Consider the following 23,310-nt stretch of genomic DNA (forward strand, 5'->3'; position numbering starts at 1 on the left):
AGAGCGCAATGATGGTGCCAACTTGGGCCAGTGAAGCAACGTCCTCCACAACTAGACTGAAGAACAAAATGACAGCAACTTGTCTGTTCCCCTTACCCCAATTCCCCAGCACTGTTCCCTTCCCCCCAATACTCCAATAAAAATCTTTAAATAAAAAAGAATGTCTTATAACATCTGATAATAAGCCACACTATTGGATTGCATGCAAATCCTTATGTGTATACACATATACCTGTATGTTCACTTTCCTGGGAAAAAGGTCCACAGTTTTCATCTGACTTTCCAAAGAATGCAGAACCCAAAATAGGTTTTTTAAAAAAACAAAACAAAACATTGCCTTGGAGGAATTAGAAAACATTTTTTTTTTAGCTGAGCCATCCTGCCACCTGTTGGCAGCTCAGTGGCAGCTCAGCTCAGGCCGGGAATTGAACTGGCGGCCCTGTTGCTCAGAGCTTGCACTCTTGAGTGAGCTCTTAATCAACTGAGCCACTCGGCTGGCTTAGAAAACATTTTTAAGAGAATCATGAAGACAAAACAAGTATCACAGATGCAAATACCGAAAAACATCAGGCAAGAGACCAAACAAGAATTATCCACATGGGGCAGTGATGTCCCCCCTCCTTTGGAGGTCAGCAGTTAACTACATACAACAGCTGGGCCATATCAGCCAGGTCAGAAGTCCGTAGGGACAGCAGCACAATGAGGGATGTGACCAAAAGCCACCTGGGCTAACTACAGCCTCCCTCCAACTATACTGCCAAGCATTTCAGCGAGCAAGTGATTCCAAACATTTTCCTTGTGTTCACTTAAGGAAAACCTTGAGGAAAAAAACATTAAAAAAGGAAGTGGGCACACTGAAATAAGTAGGCCAATTCCCTACCTTCCCTCTTAAAAACCACATCTATCAGCAATTTACTTAGTGTTCTGAAAGTAAATTTTTCCTTACGTGGATTTTTTACTTCGAGCCAACAAGGTCCTTTGATCTTTCTGTTCATCAAGAACAGTTCCAAGCTGGATGTGTTAGTCCCAAACACATGAGAAAAAGTTTCTCCTTCCAAATTCTGAGGAAGCTGTTGCATTTCAGCCTGAAAACAGCAAAGAAGAGAAAAATCTTTTTGGTTTAAAACTATTACTTCACATTTTCCCAAGTCTATATTTGAAATAAACAAAAGCCTCTCTATGAAGCACCAGCAGAAACTCCTTTTATATATATGAAATGTCATTTGCCACAAATGAAATCCAAAACAATTCACAGTGGGAAACAAAAAACAATTCACAATGACAAAATAATGCATCTTGATGACACCCATTAGAAGAAAAATAGGCCAAAGAGGATTTCTGTCCAGAGCTGCACATGCCTTACTGATAAAGAATAGCCAAATAAGTACCACTGCATTAGAGGAATGAAAGCAAGAGAGTGAGTCTCATTCAAAATGCTTCCATGGTACATTTCATCACCACTGTCAGAAACATTTCTTAAAAGTTTCCTTTTACCAACATTGTGGGATCAGAACACTAGAACAGAGGTAAAAAGAGGTTAAGGTCCAGTTAATTAACATCCCACAGCAATGACCTTGCCTGTCACGGGAGCAAGAGCAGCACTATAGTGACACTACTGATGCTCTCCTCTCTCACCTTTCCACTGCTCAGAAGAGACAATTCAACAGACTAATGATGGCCAACTCCATCATGTGGCACTCATCCCACTTGACAAACAGTTGTGCAGTTACAACTTATTTATTTAAAGATGCATACTTGAAAGCAGAGAAAGGCAGTATAACCTGTGGTCGACAGATTTCCATTTTTATCCAGTTAAATTATTCATTACTGTAAGCCCACTTCAATGAACTGGGGGCTCAAGGAGCTCTGCCAACACTACGTGAAAGCCAACTGAAATTTCAAAAACAGAAAAATGTCATTCTCAACCAAAACCCAGTCCTTTTCTTTGTTGGACTTACCGAGTATCTAACTTCCAAGTACTCAGATTTTTCTGGAACATCAGGTATCTCAAAAGCATAGTTCTTTTCCACTATCTGGGTAAAAAGATATTTTGAAATCATTAAGACAAAACTTTTCACAAAATAAATAAGCGTTATATACACAATACATGTCCCTGTATTTAATCATTAGGAATCTAGCATCCTTATGGAACACAAGGGTAAACAAAGCCAAAAAGACACCCGTTTGCCCTTTCAACTGGGACTAAAACACCCCGTGACAAAATGCTAAAAAGACTTCTCATAGACACTAAAGAACTTAGAAATATTTACATTCAAGAGGGGCAATAAAAGATTACAATTTTTTATAATGGTGATGCACTAAATCATTTCCTACTCTGATATTACCCAACTCCATCTTGCTAGAAAAATTCATAATGAGCATAATTGTAGCTCATATTTACTGAGTGTTTGCTAATAACCTAATACGAATTGACTTAACCCTTCCAGCAACTCTTAAAATAAGGCCCCACTTCTCAGGTGAAGACACAGGCGCAGAGAAGTCACTTGGCACTTGTCCAAGGTCACACACTTAGGAGCAGGAGGGCTAGGATTTAATGCACAAGTTGTCGGGCCATAGCACCTATGCTCTTCACCATTACACCACATCGCTTTGAGAATTTTAGAGACTTGATCCATCAGCCATCATTCAAAGCTCAAACAGTTAAGATGATTAGCCTCATCTTCAGCAACTCAACCCGCCTACATCGCAAGCGCTGTAAGCAGCCAGTATGCTGAGTTACAGTGATGTCCGAAGGCATCAATATCTCACAAATCAGTATGTCACACTGATCAACCTCTATTACGTGAACAGAAGATTTTTATTCTATCAGAATAGCATCACAGTCCCTGATTTTTAGAGATAAAAACCTTACTTAACCTTCTGACTAAGACTACTTGGCAATAACTAATATAAACAAGATCAGAACAGTTTCTTCTCCATTTGGGAATAAGAGCACAAGATATGCTGCAAGTACTGGAAGCAATTACTTTGCTATAAATTATCTTTCTATTCAAATTAATGAACATTATTTTACAGCAGTTCAAAGAGAAAGAAAAATATTTTTACAAATGTAACATTGATTTGATATCTATGAAATTTCCATTCGATGAATTATAGCCACACAAGGGCATTTTGCACAAAGAAGATATGCAATAACTATTTGCTAAATGAGAAAACGAACAACTAATAATTAGAGCTGGAGAAAATTATTAGCAAATACAAACCTTGGACTTGAACTTCATAATTTTATATTTTGCTGCTATTTTCTCATCAAATTCATCATAAACATCCTTCATTGTAACTGGAGTTCCTGTTTCTTTCCTTGTGTGTAGGTCAATTTTCTGCTCTCCCATGGAGAAGGGAGGGGAAGGGGAAAAAAAGTATCTTTTCAACTACCAGAAACCCAGGTCTAAATCAATTTTCATCTTCACCCATTTAAACATTTAATAGAACAGCCTTACAGGTGAGTTCAAAGATACAAACAGTCCAAAAACTGTACTAAACCAAATGCCCAATTCTTCCCAATGGCAACAGAGAAGCAAACCAGATTGATCCTACAAAATGGGAGAAGAGTGTTGTAAATCCTGACAACGAATCTTCACAGTTCAGTTCAGATGGGGAGGGGCTGGGTTTGGGAGGGGACTATGGGTGTTAAGTCCCAACAAAAAAGGAGAAGCAAACGCAACTGACCTTGTTAAATGGCTGTGGGGGAAACAGTACTGCTGCTATACAGCAAAAACATGAAAACTGGGCCATATACTCCCAACCCCAATTACTACAGAAATGCAGGGTAGGGGGAAAGATCGCATCATATACTAAAACTCAGACCCTTTTACACTCTAACAAGTTTTACTCCATTTCTCTACTTTTCTCAACCTCTAATGGAGCTGCTGACAATCAGTGGTCAGTAGACAGGCAGCAAGAAAAAAGCATCAAGGGTGTGGATAATTCACAGCCCTGTTGAAGAAAAGGGCTGGTGGCAGAACATAGAATGCACCTGGAATTGGAAGCTAATCACTAACATTTACCGTTTCACGGGGAAGGAAGTAAAGCGTTCGCTCAATGTTTTTCACCATAACACAACAGCTCACATGGGTCTCAGCAGATTCGATCCAAACTTTACCAAACAGAAATACCACACCTAAAAGAATAAGAGAAAACCATGAGAAAAGAAACATTTCAATTAGATCACATTAAGGAGGCACTATAAAGGCTCAATGAATGTGTCCACACATTTATGCCTTCATGCCATCATTTTTTACAGCAAATTTATATCTGCTGTCCACTCCCAAAGACCAGTTCCTTTACTCAGTTCTTATGCCATACAACAATACCACACTGGTAAAACCTGTGACCACGACAGGGGACAGAACAATTTTTGGTGTAAACATTTCCCCAAGAATTAGGGAGACATCCCAAGCCTCAGCAGACACACCTGAGGAACTACTGAGACACCCCAGGTCAGTGTGGAAACCCCTGGGGAACTGCGGAGACATCCCAGGTCAATGTACTGGGTAGTCGGGAAAGTCATGACATCAATAGATATACCTCAAAAATGAGGGCGACATCCGAGGTCAGTGTAGGGAAACAACAAAAAATAACAAACACCTTTTCCCTCAAACCAGAATTACCTACATTGAGAAACAAAAACAAAGAGCAAACTACTCTCCAACAAATCTCATATTTAAACCTCTTGTGAGAATTCTGAGAATTAATGAATTCCTTTTTAGCACTTGTACTTACCAATAAAAATTAACATTCATGTATAATGTTAACTATGTATGATACATCAGTATTTTTCTATACGTAAAACTGTGTTTGGGAAAAACATAATTCATCTTATATATCTTATTTCATATAATACGTATCTCATAACAGGGTTCAACTGTCATGTCCTATTTCACCCTTTCTACCTCACAGGTTACTTAAGACACCTGGCTAGGTAGTGTTCCTTTCTCTTCCATTTTGGTTCAACAAATGGTCTAATAACCAAATTAGCAGACATACTGCTTTTGAGATCCCTGGGTAACGTAGACCACAAAGTAAAAACAAGCCTTTCCAGACATCCAGTCATTGTTGATGAACACTGGCCATCAAGATAGGGCTCCCAAGATTTGTTAGTCCACCGAAGAGATGGTCACTGTGCAAAATCCTGGGCTCCATGAATAGACAGCAGTAATCAACACAGGCACTCAACACAGCCACTTGTCTGAGACACTAAGAAAATACTGGCACGTGCAAAGGCTACTGTTCCCAAGGCCAATTACTCCAGTTTCTTCACAAGATAGCTCATCAGTGCTTCCTTTTGTAATGCGTTCTAGTAGAAATAAGACCATCTAAGAATTTTCATTTCTGCAGATGATTAAAATTATTACATTCTTGTGTGATTTTCAGCTGGGGGGGAAGGAGGCAGGTGGGGGGGAGATAGGGGAGGGGGAAGGGAGTGTGGGGATGATTAAAAAAGAAAAAACTCACAGTAGCACAGAAAATTAAAAGTCATCCTCACAACAGTTAGAGATGAAAAAACAAAATTCCATGCAAAGAAAAATAAAGACCCTAATATTGGATTCAAAGATTCAAATAGCTCATTTTACAGTCAAACTAATATCACACTTCATGCAACACATTTGACACTGTTTATGCCTCATTTGCCACAAAAAGATCATGGTAAACAAAGATTACATTCCCCCCAAAGTTACTAGCTGAAACCAGGTGCAGTCAGGATTATTCAACCTTGAAAAAGTCATAATGAAGACAGGATATCTTCCCATGTGCAAAGGGTAAGATTCTTTTCATAATTATGGAGCATTCAGCAACAACTGACTTACTTAGAATCTGGAAGAAAGTGAGGGACAATAACGGGGTCTTTGGGAGTACTTCGTTTTTATTAGCATTGATTTCACCTAAGCTCGGTGATCATTACCTGCTGTCATGATAGAACTGTTCAACTCTCAAAGATTAAAGGGTTTTTTTTTAAGCCATCTTATTTAACCCGCTGGCATCAATCACAGAGGACAAAACCTGAGAAGAACCACGGAACAGCAGAGTAGCCTGAGGGTGAGAAGCCCAGAACTGTGCCACTGAGGAGCTGACCACTTTATTTTTAGAGCCTCAGCTTGTTCTTCTATAAGGAAATTAACTAGACTAGGTGATCTCTGAGGCCTTGTCCAGCATTAGAAATTTCCTTTTAGAGCTCAGTGGCAGCTCAGCTCAGGTGCAGAATCACTGGCCACGTGGGAATCGAACGACAGCCCTGTTGCTCAGAGCTCACACTCTTAAGCTAACTCTCAACCAACTGAGCCACTCGGCTGGCCCCCATTCCATGAGTTTTAACATAACAACTATGACAAAGAAAGCAAGAAAGAAAATTCTGGAATCAGACCTTCTTTTTTACTTTGGAACTGAAGATAAGGAAGTGTGGGCCTGTGTGAATATATCCGCCTTACAGTCTTGGAAGAGGTTGCATATCTTAAGGTCAAATAGAGGTTGTGACAAGACAGAGATGTATGCGTGGGTGGTCTGGCTCCAGAACCTGCCTTGGTGTAACATCTGCTGGACTGTGGGAGCCTCCAGGATACGGCCTCGTGCTTTTCAGTTTATGTTTCTCTGACCTCCAGGTACAGATGACTGTGTGCAGGCGTGTATATATTTGTCCTCTGCCTTTTCCCGGCAGGTGCTCGTGTCCCCCACGGCCTCCATGTTTAAAGCAGAACATGTGTGTGGAATAGACGCGGCTTTCTTCCACAGCCTTTCTGGGGCCACAGGACAAGGCGCTATTTGAGTGGACACACTGTTCTGTGTTATACTTCTCAGGACTTCCTGTGCTGCTCATGCCTGTGCCCACAGAGGGCACCCCAACACCCCTGAGTGGCACCCCCATCCCAGTCCCGGCCTACTTCCACCACGCAGAACCTGGTTTCTCCCTCAAGAGGCCCAGGGGGCTTAGTTGGAGCCTCCCACCCCAGCCCCCTGCCAAGGGCAGCATTCCCATCAGACACCTCTTCCCTCCTCGGACCCCCTCCCCCCCAAAAAAAGAAATTTCCTTTTACCTGAGCATTTGGAAGTCAGAACAATAATAGGCATGTTCCTCTTTCAATTGCACGATATTTCCCAATAGTGGTTGAAAAGGCCTATCCATGGGTATGGTCAGTTATCAGGAATTCAACAATACATATAAATTGGTTGCTTTGCGAATACAGTTGTGCTTCAATGCCTCAATTTTAACCTCCAACGCCTATTACTATACAGACCAGCACTAGCCGATACAAATTTCTGTGATGAAGGAATTCTGTCTGTATCTGTGCCATCCATGGATATGGTAGCTACTAGCCACATGTGGCTACCAAGCACTTGAAATGTGGCTAGTAGCTGAGAAAATTCACTTTAGTGAATTTAAATTTAAAAGCCAATGGCTACCACAGTGGACAGTGCAGGTCTAAACCCTTATCCTGCAAAACAATGCTGTTTTTTAATAAGACTATCAACTGGTAAGTCAAAGATGGAAACAATAAACCCCTTTCTCACACAGGAATAAAAGGGTGGTTATTGTTCCTTAGTTGTAATCCTTGGCAATTCACACGTGATCTGATGCTTTAGATGCGGATTAATCTGTGGAGGGAGAGGCACCTACCACTTCTGGGTTACCCATTCTTACCCCAACACTGCTACAAGGCTTCATAAGGCATACTCAGTACAGCAGCAAATGCAACTCTGGTTCTCTGAAACCTCTCACATGCATCTACAGAACTGTCAATCACTGTGCAGTTTATTTCAATGAACATTTATTAAACACCCACTATATGCCTGGAATCATGCTGAAAGCTGGAAATAAAAGGTCCCAGCCCTCCAGGAGCTAAAATGCTTGGAGGGAAAGAAAAACACAGAATCAAATCTTTTCAAAATAATCTGACAAACGCTATGATAAGAAAGGGTATGATGCGATCAGAGAAAGGACTCTTAGGCTGGTCTGGAGAATTAGGAGATGACACCTGGGCTGAGCCAGATGAGGGCATTCCGTCACACAATGAGTAAAGACAGGTACATGGTATAAAGAGCAGCAGGTACAGACAGGGAGCCATTTCTAGGGTACAAAAGTCATGCATGACAGGTATCAGAAGCCTTGCTAAGGAACTTGGAGTTTACGTTGTGGGCAGTAGCCACTGAGGGTTTTTGTTTGTTTGTTTTTAGCTGAGCCATCCTGCTACCTGTTGGCAGCTCAGCGGCTGCTCAGCTCGGGCTGGACTCGAACCGCTGTTGCTCAGAGCTCAAACTCTTGAGCGAGCTCTTAACCAACTGAGCCACTCGGCTGGCCCTACTGAGGGTTTTTTTAAATGAGGAAACGACATGGTCAGTTACCCTTCTGAGAAATCGCTCTGGCTAAAACGTGGGGGATAACAGCTGAGGGATCAATTAGGAGGCTGGTGCAATGGTTTCTGTAAGCAAAAAGGAACCAGAGGTGGGAGCTGTGAGGAGAAAGAGGAGACAGCTTGTCTACCTTAGGGGAAGACTGGTCCTACTTGGCGAGGGGAGTGCGGATATGGGGGAATCAAGGCAGGCTCCCAGGTTTCAGGTTTTGATGAGACCATTAGCCATGACAGGGAATCAAATCCACGGTCAAGCAGATGCAGCAAAGACAGGAGGCAGCACTGGGCAGGGCAGGGCAGGCATTTCCTGTCACACGACCCCGGCGAGCACAACGCACAGCACTGTGCTCCAGAGGTCCCATGAAGCCCATGTGAATATGGGGCCCCCCGCAACTGTACAATGGGCGGCCTGGGTTTCGACGATCGGTGGGAAATACCTGCTCAGCCTCATGGAATCACACTGGCCAGTCTTCCTGCCACTTCCAAGTAACAAAGAGGTAGTCAAAGAGGTGACAGGGTCTCACCAAACCATCTTACCCCAAAGTATGTGAGATACCATTTCTAAGATTGCTTGGATCTTTACCTAACAAACTATCACATGCCAGTAGCAACTCAAGCGGCTCTGCAGGCGTGGACATTTTTGAGAAGCTGAAGCTGAGAAGCTGGAACATATTAACGCCTCTGCCTCCCCTCTGAGAGACCATTAACATCTTTCCAGTTAAAGTCAGCACCTGAGTATCTTTAAGGTAAATCTGGCCTCCAAGTCTGATGGGTAATATCTACTCTTCAAACTCATTCACTTTCTTTACTGACATCCAGACACTCCCTCTATTTTCACCAGATGCAGCCTCCAGGAAACCACTTTGAAAAATACAGTTGGCATCTTCCTCAGATCCAGAAATGGATTTGAATAAAGGCAATTCTGTTTAAGGGTGTATACTGTATTTTATATTAATCCAACAGACCTTGTTACACCCAGTCCCACAGCAAAGAAAGGCTCAAAGGAGCACGAAAGGAAAGTGGCAAGTCTCCTGGCTTCTGTGAGTCAGAATTCATAGCATCGGCTCATTCCAAGGAGGACCTGGGAAATCATCCTTGATTCCTCCTTTCTGTCAACCTCACTCAATCCATCAACAAGTTCATGTCAAAATACATGTTAAATGCATTCACTTCTCTCCTCTCCACAGCTATCACTAGTCCAAGTAACTAGCATGTCTACCCTGGACTGACTGAACTCCAGGGCTTCCTCACTTCCCCAGTATGTGCATGTGCACACACATGCTTTTTGCTATATAAACTACAGGGTTCCTATTGAAATGTACACCCAACAACGTTCCCACCACCCCACCCACCCTGCCAATACTTAAAATCTTCCCCTACCTCCCCACCTCTTTTAAAAATAAGATCGAAACTCCTTAATATAGCTTTCAGGGTCCTTCATTGTCTGGCCTTGGCCTGTATCTCTAACTCCATTTTCTACCAATCTTGTCATTTGATTCCTGTGCTACAACCACAGAGGCTTCCTCCTTTCTGTCTCCAGGCCTCTGTGCTTACTGGCTCTTCAGGTTGAAATGCTCTTTCATCAGATCTGCACGTTCCTCAGATCTCAGCCCAATGGTGGTCTCCTCTGATGGGCCTTCCCAGGCCATCCTCCAACTTACTGCCTTTACACCATTTATCACCTTACCTTATTTATTGCCTATTGCACCCCACCCGCTCCCACTAGAATGCATGTTCCATTAGGGTAGAGAATTTGTCCAGCTTGTTAACCCCATTTCAGTGCCTGGCACACAGAGTGTTCAGTTTGCTGAATAAAGGAACAAATTAATGACTGATCCCATCTAAAGCGCAGAACTATAAATTCAAATATACCAAAGATAAACTACAAGCACACATTCCGACATCACATATACCTGGTTTTCAGAGAAAGCATCTTTAAGGATTATTCACACCACAGCTCCTCTCCATCCGGGTGGCTCATGCACTTTACAGTGACTGAGTGTTGCTCTGTCACTGTGCACGTATATGAGCACAGGGTCTGTGCCGATTACAATCACTAAAGGGTTGAAGGGAACAGCGCTGTTCCGTAAAGACATCCAGTATGATTACCTGGCTGGCTGTACTGATCTTCATAGGCATCCAGCCAAAAAAACTGAAACACTTGCTCCTCATCTGCCCCTTTTACCAGCGGGAGATTATTGGAATCCACTTGAACGTCCTGGGCTGAGAAACCACTGTCATCCTCCCGATCAATGTCCCAACAAGAGCCATCTGGGACAAAACTCCCTCTGCAAAAAAAAAAAATTCCTTTTCAAAAACTCTTCAAAATCTAACAGAATCACTGTAGCGCTACTTGCCAAAAAGTTATAAAATGCTTACAGGCAAGACGTGGTCCCTTTCTGGGGATCTGCCTCAGTTTTCACCCCTTTTGCTGGCTCACTCTTTTGGTCCCGAGTCTTCGCAGCCACAGGCTCCAAGTCTACCTCCTCAGCTTCCATGGGCTCATCAAAGTCGACATCTTCAAAATCCACTGCCACTGACTCGTCCTTATTGCGTGGACACAGGGCTGGCACTGTCTCTGCTGTAGGACATGGCACCAGCACTGGATCTGCTGTGGGCATCAGCACACACACATTCTCATCAGGCACTGCTGCTGCCGTGGAGCACAAAGGCTTCCGTGGCACAGCAACAGCAGCTTACCTTTCTCCAACGCTGTATTTGCATTTCTCTTCAATCTCCGAACTGGTTGTTTTTAACTTTTACTGCTATGAATTCAAATCTTTCCCACTTAAACTTGCTATCACAATTCCTTCAAAATAACCTCCACTTCCTGCTTCATGGGGCCACCATTTTTATTTTTATTTTATTGGGGAACAGCCGTGGTCATTGGTTACACGTTGTTTTCATGCTACAATGGCATAGGTGACTCTCTGAGGAGGGCGCAGCTCACAGTGGCCCATGTGGGGACCAAACTGGCAACCTTGGTGTTATCAGCACCACGCTCTAACCAACTGAGCTAACCGGTCACTCACGGGGCCACAATTTTTGACAGCACCTTGCAACTGTTCCACACCCTTGTACTTCTGCCTGAGATCAGACTTACCAGCAAATCGAGCACGTTTAACAGGAACAAGAGTTAATGGAGGCTCTTTCCTTGAGACAGGGGAATCAGTTTTTCCTGAAGGAATTGCCTGTAAATGTTTTTAAATGTTTAGTCGGTTAGACCTGCATACTAAAAATATGCCAACTGTCCTACCCTGGCCAGAGATAATGACAGTTCCCGTTTATAAAACGATTTTGTGTATTATTAACATAACAGCTTCAATTATTTTACTGTTACCTAGGTTTACAAAAAAAATACATGTTTCCAGGAGGAAAATTATTACATTTACCACAGTTGTAATACCTATAATAAACACATACTAACTACTATAAAATTTACTATGAAAAAAGCAGGCACATGCTATTTTTGAAATACATAAAACTATATAATGAAATGGGAGTCCTAATTTAAAACAAAAATCAACAACAAATTCAAAGGCATTTCCCTCACATAGAAAAGCAGCCAAGTAAGTTTTAAGCAATAACATAAATCATGTTTGAAGGCATTTCCACACACTTTACCTTGGGGGTGTGCATGGAGAAAGGATTCATTGAAGTTTCAATGGATCGTTTTTTCTTCAGTATTACAGGTGGTGGAGTTGTAAAAGATGTCTAAAAGGAGGGGTAAGACAGACATTCACGCCCATACTTGGTTTACCCCAAGACAAAAAAAGTACATTTCTTCCCCCACTTGAAGCCCAATGAGCAAGGCATGTTTTTCCTTCCCTGCTCCCCCCACAGATCTATGTTCATGCACGGTGGTTACTATAGCAACAATACCAGACTCACTAGAAAACCAGAATAGATATTGAATCCACCCTGACCAATTTTTTCTTTTTAAAACTTAACACACCTTTTCCTTACCCTTCCAGAATATTACACTTAAAAAACTGTCAAGCTAGAACTCCGTGGTGTTGGTGTTAGTCATTTTTATCAAGGGTCACTTAGAAAGATGCACACCTCTAAATCAGACTTTAGTCTTTATGTGAAGTAGCCAAGTTGCAAATTCCCGGTACAGCTGAGCCTGTCTGAGCTCCATCAGGGGCAGCTCACTGACTCTTCCTACGCTCCTGCTCTGAATTCAAGATAACAATCTCATACCTGACTATACAGACTGACAGACTTCAATCTCATACCTGACTATACAGACTGACAGACTTCAATCTATTTCGGGAAAATATACTGCAGCAACTGAGTGCAAGCCGTGTGCATTCCCAGAAGTGACTCGTGTGTATTCTTACTACCTCCAACATGCCCCCACGTAGCTCTATCTACAGAATCACACGGCTTGTAACAGCTGGAAACTTCTCACCTAAAATGCTGAGAAGAAACCAATCAAAGTGTTGTTTTAGGGGCTTGGGGTGTTTTTGTGGTGGTGGCGATGGTGGTGGTGTCACTGTATTTTTTTTTAATTCTGACAATAGTCTGTTTTGTATAATTACTGAATTGTTTCTTTAGCCATGTCCCCTGCATAGTTGACAGCTCCCGGAGATTCACTTACCTCAGGGGTCATATCTTGTAGAATGTCACCTAGCAGACCATCCTTGGACAAGTCTACATTTTTCTGGAAGTTATAAAGGAAGGTAGAATAAGAAAGCCACACACTTCCCATTTTCACCCAGATCACATGTCTGAGAAAGAACCTAACCCAGTCAGTCCTGGCCTCTTCAGTCCTTACTCTGAGCGCTCACCTGCCACTCACAGACCTTAATCACCTGTATGCACATAATTCTCAAAATTAGAGCTCCCGTCCTCTATTTCCACCCTCATTCCACAATCCTCCTTGTTAATCACTAAAATAAACAGTCAGTTCAGCTTTTTGATTCCATCTTCTTTTCTACCTCCAACTTTCAACCACTGGGGTACCTAAATTCACCTAGAAATCTACTTTCAACTTAGTGACTGAAATTGGGAAAATACTGCTCAAATACATTGCTCAATATACTGAGCACCTAACAGCTGTATAAGTAAACATTAAATTTGTTTCACAAAGGAAAAGGCAAAAGTATACGAAAATGATAAAACTCACATCTGTGGTTTTCTTCCCTGCACTAGCAATGAACATGGACTTGATATTGTTTGGTTTTGTCACCGCAGCCTTCTTTACATTCCTCTTTTCTTTGTTGTGTGTTTTATCTTTTCCTGTTGGAATACAATTCAGAAACATGTACTGGCAAAAATTAAAATGGAAAACTAAAAGCCCAGTCACCTGCTCTCTGTATATGAGAATTTGAGAAGAAAAACATTCAAAATTCAAACTACAAGAATATGCCATTTTATGCAAGGTACACAGGGAAGAATCTTTAAAATGAGCTTAATTCAGGAAAACTTGGGCTGAATGTTATTTCAAAAACTGATGAACTACCAGGAAAATACTTGGATGAGTTATTAAGTATGACTGTTTAATTGCTATTGTTAGTGTGAATTAAAAGCTTTCTAAGGGGGGGGTTCTGTTTTCCCCATAGAAATAAAAAGATCAAGTTGATCTGGAAACAGGGGATTGGCCTAGCAGCCTTCATGATATGAACTTTTTAGAGCTATACTGAATCTGACAGGAAAAGTGAACTGTGAAAAAAATAAGATTACCAGTTATGATATTGTAGCATCCTAATTTCCATTTTATGAAGAACAGCAACTAGACACATGGAGTATGTCGTAGCAATGCTAACCAGAGATATTTGCACAACAAAGAACAACTTATGCCGTGTTGTCTCTTATGACCGCATATATGTAGATCACCTATGAACTCTTCTAATACTGTCAGTTTTACTCTCGCTTTCTGATTTATCCCAGAGCAATCTCTACCTCAAAAAGACCCAGAAAAAACCATTAATATAGTGTGGTAGTGGCATATAAATACACAGAGCAGATGAAACAGAAAACAGTCTGTCCAGAAAAAGACCCAATTACTTATAGAAATGTAGCATACAATAAAGGTGGCATCTCATATCACTGGAAACAAGATGGACTTTTTAATAAGTAGTGCCAGTTACCCATTTGTAAAGAAAGTAACCAGTATAAACACCAAAGAGATCACAGATCAAAAATTTTTAAATGAAACTGTACAAGTACTTTAATAAAAAAAGATGAATTCCTGGAGTTGCCTGGCAGCTTGTTGGGTCAGCTGCATGAGAGGCTTGCCACAGAGCATCACCGGTGCCTCCTGGCCCACTGCGGATGGTGCCCGCCTGGCAGCTGAGCTCCTGCCCATGTCCCCAGGCTGGTGGGGGATGGGATCCGAGCACCGCCTCCACAGCAGCTCCTTTGAACCTGCAGACCCCGCCATAGCTCGTGCCCCAAGCGGGCAGCATCATGAAGCACACCTGTCTTACTTCTGCCACAGCCAAGTGGTGTGGCGCTTTGGCCACGGCTCCAAGCAGCTGGGTATCCCCACAGCTCAATTTTCTGAATAGTAGATAATCCACTGGCATTTATTATAGCCGGGCCAGTACTGGAAGTGGAGATGTTCATAAGATGGTGCTGAGCATAGGAAGGAACACATACTACAAGAATTCAAAGAAGTCCATGGAAGCTCATATCATGCATACCTATGGGGAAATCCTCAGTGTGGCGATGTTGGCTACTCCAGACCAGAAAAGAACTTTGATTCTTTAGAGTCACTTATTTCAGCAATTCAAGGTGATAGTGAGGAAGCTAAGAAACGGCTAGATTTACCAGAACATTTGAAACTCAGAGATGACAATTTCTTCCAGGTTCCTAAGAGCAAACTAATGAACGTCCACTGATGAAAAATCATCTTATTTATTCATTCACTGTTTTCTAGTATTTTACTACTCATAATTATGCGGTCTCATCTTGGTTATGTTTCTAAAATCAAACATTTTCCTACAGCTGTGAATTAGTTTAAACAGTACAACATGGTTACCATATCATGCTTCAACTTTTCAATTAAACCCATCATGCTACAGTACTAAAAAGATTCATTTTAAAAATCAAGATTCTTTTTATGTAACATGTTGATTAAAATTTACCACTAGAAAGGTCTTAAGTGTCTTATAATGGAAATGAAATGTATATAGCTATGGGTAAAAAGACAAGTCACTATAATGAAATGAAAACTATAATTCCCATGGTAAAATACCAGTATAGATGTATGTACCCATATAGCATGTGCTCCTAAACACAGAAGGCTTATGAAAGTAAATGCATTAAACAGAGGGTTGAAAGTTTATTATAAACCTAAGGGGGAAAATTCATACTTTGTATTTTTGATATTTTGTGCATTGATATATTATTACAAACATGAAGACTTGTGAAATTTTATTTTAGTCATTTCCTTTATGAGGTCATATCATTGTATTGTGTTCATTTTTGCTGCAACTGCCTCAGTTCTAATTGATCTAGACTCCCTCTGCCTATCATTTATCTGTCTTTTAAAACATTAAAATGAGTATTTTTTGAGAAAAAAAGGGCAAATTCCTTTGTAACCTGTATGGGGGATACTTTAATTATGATTCAAAATCCATTTGCAAGAAAAAATAATAATAAATTCAGTTATTCCAGAAACAAGTTTAAAGACAAAACAGGAGAACATTTTTGCAATGTTTCACAGATAAAGGACCAATTTTGCTGATATTTAAAAAAAAAGCCCCAAAACCCAAAAGTAATGTGGATAATAAACACAAATATATGGTTCACATAAAAATATAGGTATACTTCATTTTATTGTGTTTCGCTTTATTGCACTTCACAGATGTTGCATTTTTTACAAATTGAAGACAAGATCCTCCACCAGCAAAAGGATTAGGACTCGTTTTGTGATACTTTATTTTGGTGGTCTGAAACAAAACGCACAATACCTCTGAGGTATGCCTGTATATATATAAATAATTATTCAGTTTTATGAAAGGATGCCCAACTTCATGTGTAAAAGAAATGCAAATTAAAACCACACCAAAATATTATTTCTCACATTTTGGAGTGACACAAATTGAAAAGCTGACAACACTGTTGGCGACACCATGGGATCTAATCAGACACTCATTGTTCATGGGAGTGTAAAACGGGATGACTCCTATTGAGGAGAATCTGGCAACATCTCATAAAACTTCATGTGCATTTACGTTCTGAGTCAGCAATCCCATTTCAAGACATTTTCCGAGGAAAACACCATTTGCAGATATTCAACTTGTCATAGCAAATTACTGAAAATCTAAATGTCTATTCAAGGGAAACCATCTGAATACACCATGGTACATCCATACAATGGAATACTATGCAGCTATGTAGAAATAAGTCAATAAGGTAGATTGCTACATACTAATATGGAGGGATTTTCAAGATATCTTAAATGAAAAAACACAACGTACTAAAGTATCTATAGAAAATATATTTTGTATAACAAGGAAAAGGAAATAAAATATATAGACACATAATTCCATTCCTGGGTAAATACCCAAAACAATTGAAAACAGGTACAAAACATGTACAAAAACTTGTACAGGAATGTTTGTAGCAGCATTATTCACAATAACCAAAAGGTGGAAACAACCCAAATTTTATCAACTAATAAATGGATAAACAAAATGTGGTGTATCCATGCAATAGAATATTATTTGGCCATAAAAAGGAATGCAGTACTAATACACGCCACAACATGAATGAACACTGAAAACATTATGATACATTAAAGAAGCCAGATATAAATGGTCATATGTTGTATCATTTCACTTATATGCAATAGTCAAAACAGGCAAATCTATAGATAGAAAACAGATTCATAGTTGCGAAAGGCTGGTGGAGGGAGACTGGGGAATGCCTGCTTAATCATTTCCATTTGGGGTGATAAAAAAAGTTACAGAACTAGATAATAGTCATGGTTGCAAACACTGTTAATGTATTAAATGTCAATAATGATGCATTTTATGTTGTGTGTATTTTACCACAATAAAAACGGCATATTTTCATGTGCCTAAAACTGTGAAAAGGTTTGTAGGACATTTGTGAAAAATCTAAGACAAGAGAACTAATTTTTTATTAAGATCATTTGGTTTGAAAACAGAATATTAATTAATGGTCAAAATGTTTAGTATACAAAATACAGGTCCTAATGTAAAGCATCAAAATAGGTAAATACTGGTTCGAATAGCAAGGAAGGCTTCAATCTCACCATTGTAGGTTAGTAGAATTTAGACAGGAGGACAAAAAGAAACAGACAGAATAGCAGTAAACATTTGAGGTGGAATTCTTCCACAATTTTAGTGCTTTTGTTTTGTTTTATTCGTTTTCCCACTGTTTTTCCTTCATTGGGACTCAGTTGATATTTTTCTGTCTCTATGTGAAAACTACAAGCCAGGGATTGGATCCACACCACAAAGAGTTGACCTTCAACTTCTAGGCAAAGCTCTACAATTTCTTCTAAGTCTTTAAAGCAGATTGAAGAATTCCATTTCCCTTCCTAAGAGATTGGGGCCTTATTGGGCTCTTCCTTACGGACACTGAAGCAGTGAGGACTTATGGGTGAATGGTGGCAAAGCATGGAAGAAAGATTTCTAAGACTAAGCTCTCCTTCAGAATGTCAAGTCATTCTCTTCACTATCGTTTTACTGGGAAGAGGTTTAAGATGATTATGGAAACAAAAGGATGGCTCATTTATTCAACAAATACTGCATACTTTCTTTGTACCTGCTATTATGATTGGCATTGAGATGACCAGGACATGGTACTTCCCTCAAGCACCTTCCTGTCCAGTTCAACCTCCTAATTTACAGCTGACAAAACTAATGTCCATAGATACAATGGACTATTACTCGGCCATAAGATAAAATACTGCCACTTGCAACCACATGGATGGATCCTGAGAATACCATGCTAAGTGAAATATGTCACAGAAAAAGTTGAAAACCATATGATTTCACTCATATATAGGACATAAATCTGAAAGCAAGAAAGAAGATAAACAAGCAAACAAAAACTCATAGACACAGACAACAGTATGGTGATTACCACAGGGTAAGGGGGGGGCGCTGAGGTAGAAAAGGGTAAAGGGGGTCAAATATATGGTGACAGAAAGAGATTTGACTCTGAATCTGCTGAACATACACTGATATATTATAGAATTGTACACGTGAAACCTATGTCATTTTATCAACCAATGTGACCCCAAGAAATTTAGGGAGAAAAAACAGCTAGTGGCATCTTCCCTTGCATTTCATTCCACCAGCCTTTCCAAGTGGTTCCGTAAAGCACCTCATTGTTTGTATCAAATCGCTTCACTGCTTGAACTCTATAGAGCAGCACATCTTTTTGTCACCCATCCCTGCCTGCTACTGTATTAGCGCAGAACTGAAGATGGAAAATAAGAGGATGAGCCAGTGGAGAGTACTGCTTATGCTCCAAAGGGGAGGGAGGTGTGCAAATAAACTGGGATGTCAAAGTAAAAACTGCACAAACAAGAAAATGGAAGAGAATGGGAAAGTATATCATTTGAATATTAAGTAACAGTGAACAATTTCTGAGGCCAATATTTTTATAAATTAGTTATTTTTTAAATGTGCATGCTGGTTTATGTGGATCACATTATTGCACAGTGTAAAATATAAAAGCTAATAAAATATACTGAGCATCAAAAAGAAAAGAAAACAAAAAACTGATGTCCAGAGAGGTGATGGGACTCGTTCAAGGTGATACAGACAATTAACAACATAGAACTCTAACACAGGCCTCCTAAGTTCAGGGAGATGAAAAAGCACGTGGGCTAATTTCATTCTCTTCTTCAGGGAGGAGGGGAGGGATGGTGCTGTTGTGCACTAAATAAAACTAAAGAGATATGAAAACTAAAGTACACTCTGCGTTTTAAAAAAAGCTATGAAAGACATTATTGGGCCACCTGGGAAAATCTTAAAACGCACAATATATTAGATAATATCATGAAAATCTTAATACGCACAATATATAATATAATATCATTAGATAATATCTACTTGGCTACATGTAGCCAAGTAGACAAGTGTTCTTGTTCTTAGAAGGTCACTACTGAAGCATGTGGAGGTGAAGTGTCATGGTGTCTACAACTTCCTTTTGGTAAATTCACCAAAACTAAAGTCTCTGGATGTGTTTGGGAATGGGGAAGTGGGAGAAAGTAAACAAATGTTGTAAAGAGTTAATCTACAAATTAGGGTCCAGACTATCTGAAAAGTGCAAGATAGCACAGAATTCAGGCTTTGTGGCTACATGTGTCTCTCTTGCGCTATTTTCTTCTTTACATCTTTCTTTTCTTTTTGAAAGAAATGTAAAATGTAAAAACCATTCTTAGGTCAAGGGCTGCATGAGTAACAGGCATGATTTCCCTTTGGGGTAGTGAAAATGGGGAACTATGGTGATGGTTGCACAACTCTGTGACTATACTAAATGCCACTGAAATGTTTGTACACTTTAAATAGGTGAATTGTATGGCGTTTGAATTATATCTCAATATAGCTGTGTAAAAATAAACCGGCTGTGAGTGGACCATAGTTCGCTGACCCATGATCTAACACTTGGTGGTAATAATGGACTAAACCAAAAAAAAATACTGAAGAGAATTTTCCCTTCTCATTTGACGGGAACTGCTCGTAAATCAGGCTTGTTTACTGAAGAAAAAAAAAAGTGTGCCAATGACTGTGTAGTTAAGAAAATCTGACACACCCATTCGTTATCATTTTAAATTTCAATTAAACAAAGCAAGTTGATTACTCTAAGTTCTAAACCTTATTGTAGTACTATACTATTATCAAAGAGCTAAAATTCTAAGTACATCACTTCAGTAGGAATTAAAAGACATCACTTGTCACATCCCTCAAAATCAGCAAGTCTAAAATGACCACACAACTGAAAATTCCAAAATAAGTAAAATACCAAATTCTTTGGACAACAGAGACATGAAACTTCATTTCCTGGTGATGTTTTTGCATTTTACATTTACTTTTCCACATAACTATGCTCCTCTCAATAACAGAACATTTTCTACACCTAAAAACAACTGTGGTAGGTCCTTCTTCCTTAAAGGAAACAGTATCAAAGTACTAAGTCATCTCAAATTTTACACAATTCTTTAAATCTCAAAATGGCACTGTCTTAAAACCAAAATGTAGGTACCTTTCTCATGGGAATCAAGGGCATTTTCTTCAAGGTCATCATCAAAAATCTCTCGGCCATCCTCCACATAGCCAATACCATCTGCAGGAACAAAATTTAATACTGGGATCAAGTTTCTAAAAGTGGCCAATAATATTTTAGCTATTAACAAACACACACCTTTATACCCACTCTGGTGTTTTCCTGGCCTGTGCCCTTTTTAAGTACAGCAGAACCCTGTTTAAACAAGTGTCAGACAAAACACAACATCCACACAGGTTTCTGAGTCAAAATCGAAGGTGAGTTACATAGGCATCACTCGTCTTATTGCCTTTCCCTTTATAGTGCTTCACAGAAGTTGGGTTTTTTACAACATAAAGGCAACACCCTTCACCAGCAAAGACTGCAGCTCACTTTATTGCGATACTTGCTTTATTGCAGTGGTCTGGAACTGAACCTGCAACCTCTTTGATGGATATGTACGCCTGTACCTACCAAGGTCAGCTAGGGAAATGATTTGGCCCACAGAATCAAAGTTTGCCAAAGTTGGATACTTCACAGTAGGCTTACTCTACCAGAATAAGAAATGTAGAAGAATCAAATGACAAGCCCAGAAAAGCACCTCAGTCTACGAGGGAAAACTGGCAATATGGCTGAATCCAATTATAGACGTAGAAACATAAATATAGTCACAAGCACAGTCTACTGCTCGTCCCTGCGGTCAGCATTCACATGCCCAAGAAGTCATACGGTAGCAGCAGGAACCGCGAGCTTTCCACAAGGGGCAGGGGAATGTAAGGACCACCCTTTGCATGGTGCTTTCCACTGCCCAAGGTACTCCTCACACATATAGTCTCGTGGAATCCTCACAGCCATTCTGTGAGGTAGGTAGCTTTCTTATCCCCACATATGTGGGGACACCACACAACTGTGTGGCTCCTCCCAATATCTACACAGCCATTTCCTGGAAGATTTATACTAGATCCTGAGGTATGTGCCTGGATTCTCCAAAATGCCCCCAAATAAACTATCTATTGTGTTGCTACCACACCCTCAAATACTGTATTTGAGGAAAATCCAAGCCAAAGGTATGAGCTTAACAGCCTTACATCTGCCCATGCAAAGCAGCAACTCCGCCACATGAGAATGTACGAAGTGCAACTAAGACAGTGGCTGGCAGGCAATTTCTTCCCACATACCATCATCCACGATCCAGTCATCATCCTGGCGTGCCTGAACCAGCTTCGAATACTGTTCTTCATCAACCTCTTCATAAACACTTGTGAAGTCCTCAACCTGCAATCATACAAGTTTGAGAAAGCTTCAAATGGAGTGAAAGTGTTAAAACAGTTCTGATGAAAAAAATTGTCAAAATTGAAACTGGAATGGCAGCCTGAAGAAGTAGCTGCAGCCAAATCATGAGTTCTGACATTCAACACCACTACACGGTTTTCCTTAAATAGACATCAATTAGCTGAGTATTCCTTTTAGGTGGGTGTTAACATAAGATATTAAATGATTCCATTAGCATAATACACTTGTCACACCATCAATTACTCATCTACTTCATAAAAAACAAACTGAATTATAGCCAATTCTTCGTTAGCTGCTTTGGGGATTATTCACTTATAATTTCTAGACTGGTTTCTCCTATCTGGAAGGTATGCCACCTCCCTCTCCACTAGCTGATGTTGCCCTGCGAACAGACGATAATTTTAGTAACTGTTACCAACCAAGCATAAATCAAAAGGAAATACCTCCCTCCTCCATCAGTTAGCAAAACATACTCTATATTCTGGAGGTCCACTAGAAATGGCTTTTGAGTGATCTGTTTGAACTGTCACTGATCCCCCACCATTCTCAGGTCTTGAGACTTCAGAGACAAATGCTGAGCTACTGGACGCAACCAGTGTCCATCAACAGACGAATGGATAAAGATGGTATCTATACATACAATGGAATACTACTCAGCCCCCCCAAAAAAAAACAAAAATAAAAAAGAATGTAATCTTGCATCTGCAACAACATGGATGAACCTTGAGTGCATTATGCTAAGTGAAATAAGTCAGACAGAGAGACAAATGCCATGATTTCACTTAGATGTGGAATCGAAAACACAAAACCAGACTGACTCATAGATATGGAGGAGAGACTGATAGTGGCGGGGGCTGGGGGTGGGGTGAAGTGACTCAAGAGATACAGACTTCCAGATATAAAATAAATAAGTCATGGGAATGTAGTATACAGCATGGGGAATATAAACAATAATATGCTATCAACTTTGTATGCTGACAAATGGTAACTACTCACAGACTTACTGTGGTGATCATTTTGTAACGTATATACAGTTGAATCGCTACACTGTACCTGAAACTAATGTAATATTGTATGTCAATTATACTTCAATTAAAAAAAAACACAAACGCTGAGATACTTGGAAAGCAAGTCCAGAGTGGCAAGTCCTCCAATCACACAAGCTGTCCAACTGCCAGAGGGCCAGAACACCATGAATCACTGGCATGAATAGAGAAGACCACCTCAACACAGTGGAAGCAATAAACGAAACAGATACACACCACTGCTACAGCTGCCATGGTGCAAGTTCCCAGATGAGAACTTGGTGGGCTGGTGAGCAAGAACTGAGATACCTCATTAAAAATTTCCCCCTTCTCTGGGCCGGCCGAGTGGCGCGATGGTTAAGAACTCGCTTGGGATGCCAGAGGGCCCCGGTTCGGATCCCACATATGAGGGCCAGTGACACTGCCCTCCA

At 40.4% G+C, this 23,310-nt stretch overlaps 1 protein-coding gene and 1 pseudogene across 1 annotated transcript in view; one reads left to right on the top strand and one right to left on the bottom strand.

Annotated features, from left to right (window-relative positions):
• POLA1 (DNA polymerase alpha 1, catalytic subunit) overlaps positions 1-23,310 on the bottom strand; it is a 319,056-nt gene that overhangs the window by 288,245 nt on the left and 7,501 nt on the right. Inside the window, exons 3-14 of the mRNA XM_019625246.1 lie at positions 21,740-21,836; positions 20,562-20,642; positions 13,495-13,607; positions 12,967-13,029; positions 11,988-12,077; positions 11,467-11,554; positions 10,743-10,974; positions 10,473-10,651; positions 4,029-4,141; positions 3,225-3,341; positions 1,959-2,033; positions 947-1,085 (exon numbers count right to left, since the gene is read on the bottom strand). Of these exons, the coding sequence (XP_019480791.1) occupies positions 947-1,085; positions 1,959-2,033; positions 3,225-3,341; positions 4,029-4,141; positions 10,473-10,651; positions 10,743-10,974; positions 11,467-11,554; positions 11,988-12,077; positions 12,967-13,029; positions 13,495-13,607; positions 20,562-20,642; positions 21,740-21,836 (1,387 nt within the window). The remainder of the gene's footprint in view (positions 1-946; positions 1,086-1,958; positions 2,034-3,224; positions 3,342-4,028; positions 4,142-10,472; positions 10,652-10,742; positions 10,975-11,466; positions 11,555-11,987; positions 12,078-12,966; positions 13,030-13,494; positions 13,608-20,561; positions 20,643-21,739; positions 21,837-23,310) is intronic.
• LOC109372243 (riboflavin kinase pseudogene) lies at positions 14,494-15,374 on the top strand (annotated as a pseudogene).

The sequence above is a fragment of the Hipposideros armiger genome, unplaced genomic scaffold (assembly GCF_001890085.2).
Source record: "Hipposideros armiger isolate ML-2016 unplaced genomic scaffold, ASM189008v1 scaffold_620, whole genome shotgun sequence".
NCBI lineage: Eukaryota > Metazoa > Chordata > Mammalia > Chiroptera > Hipposideridae > Hipposideros > Hipposideros armiger.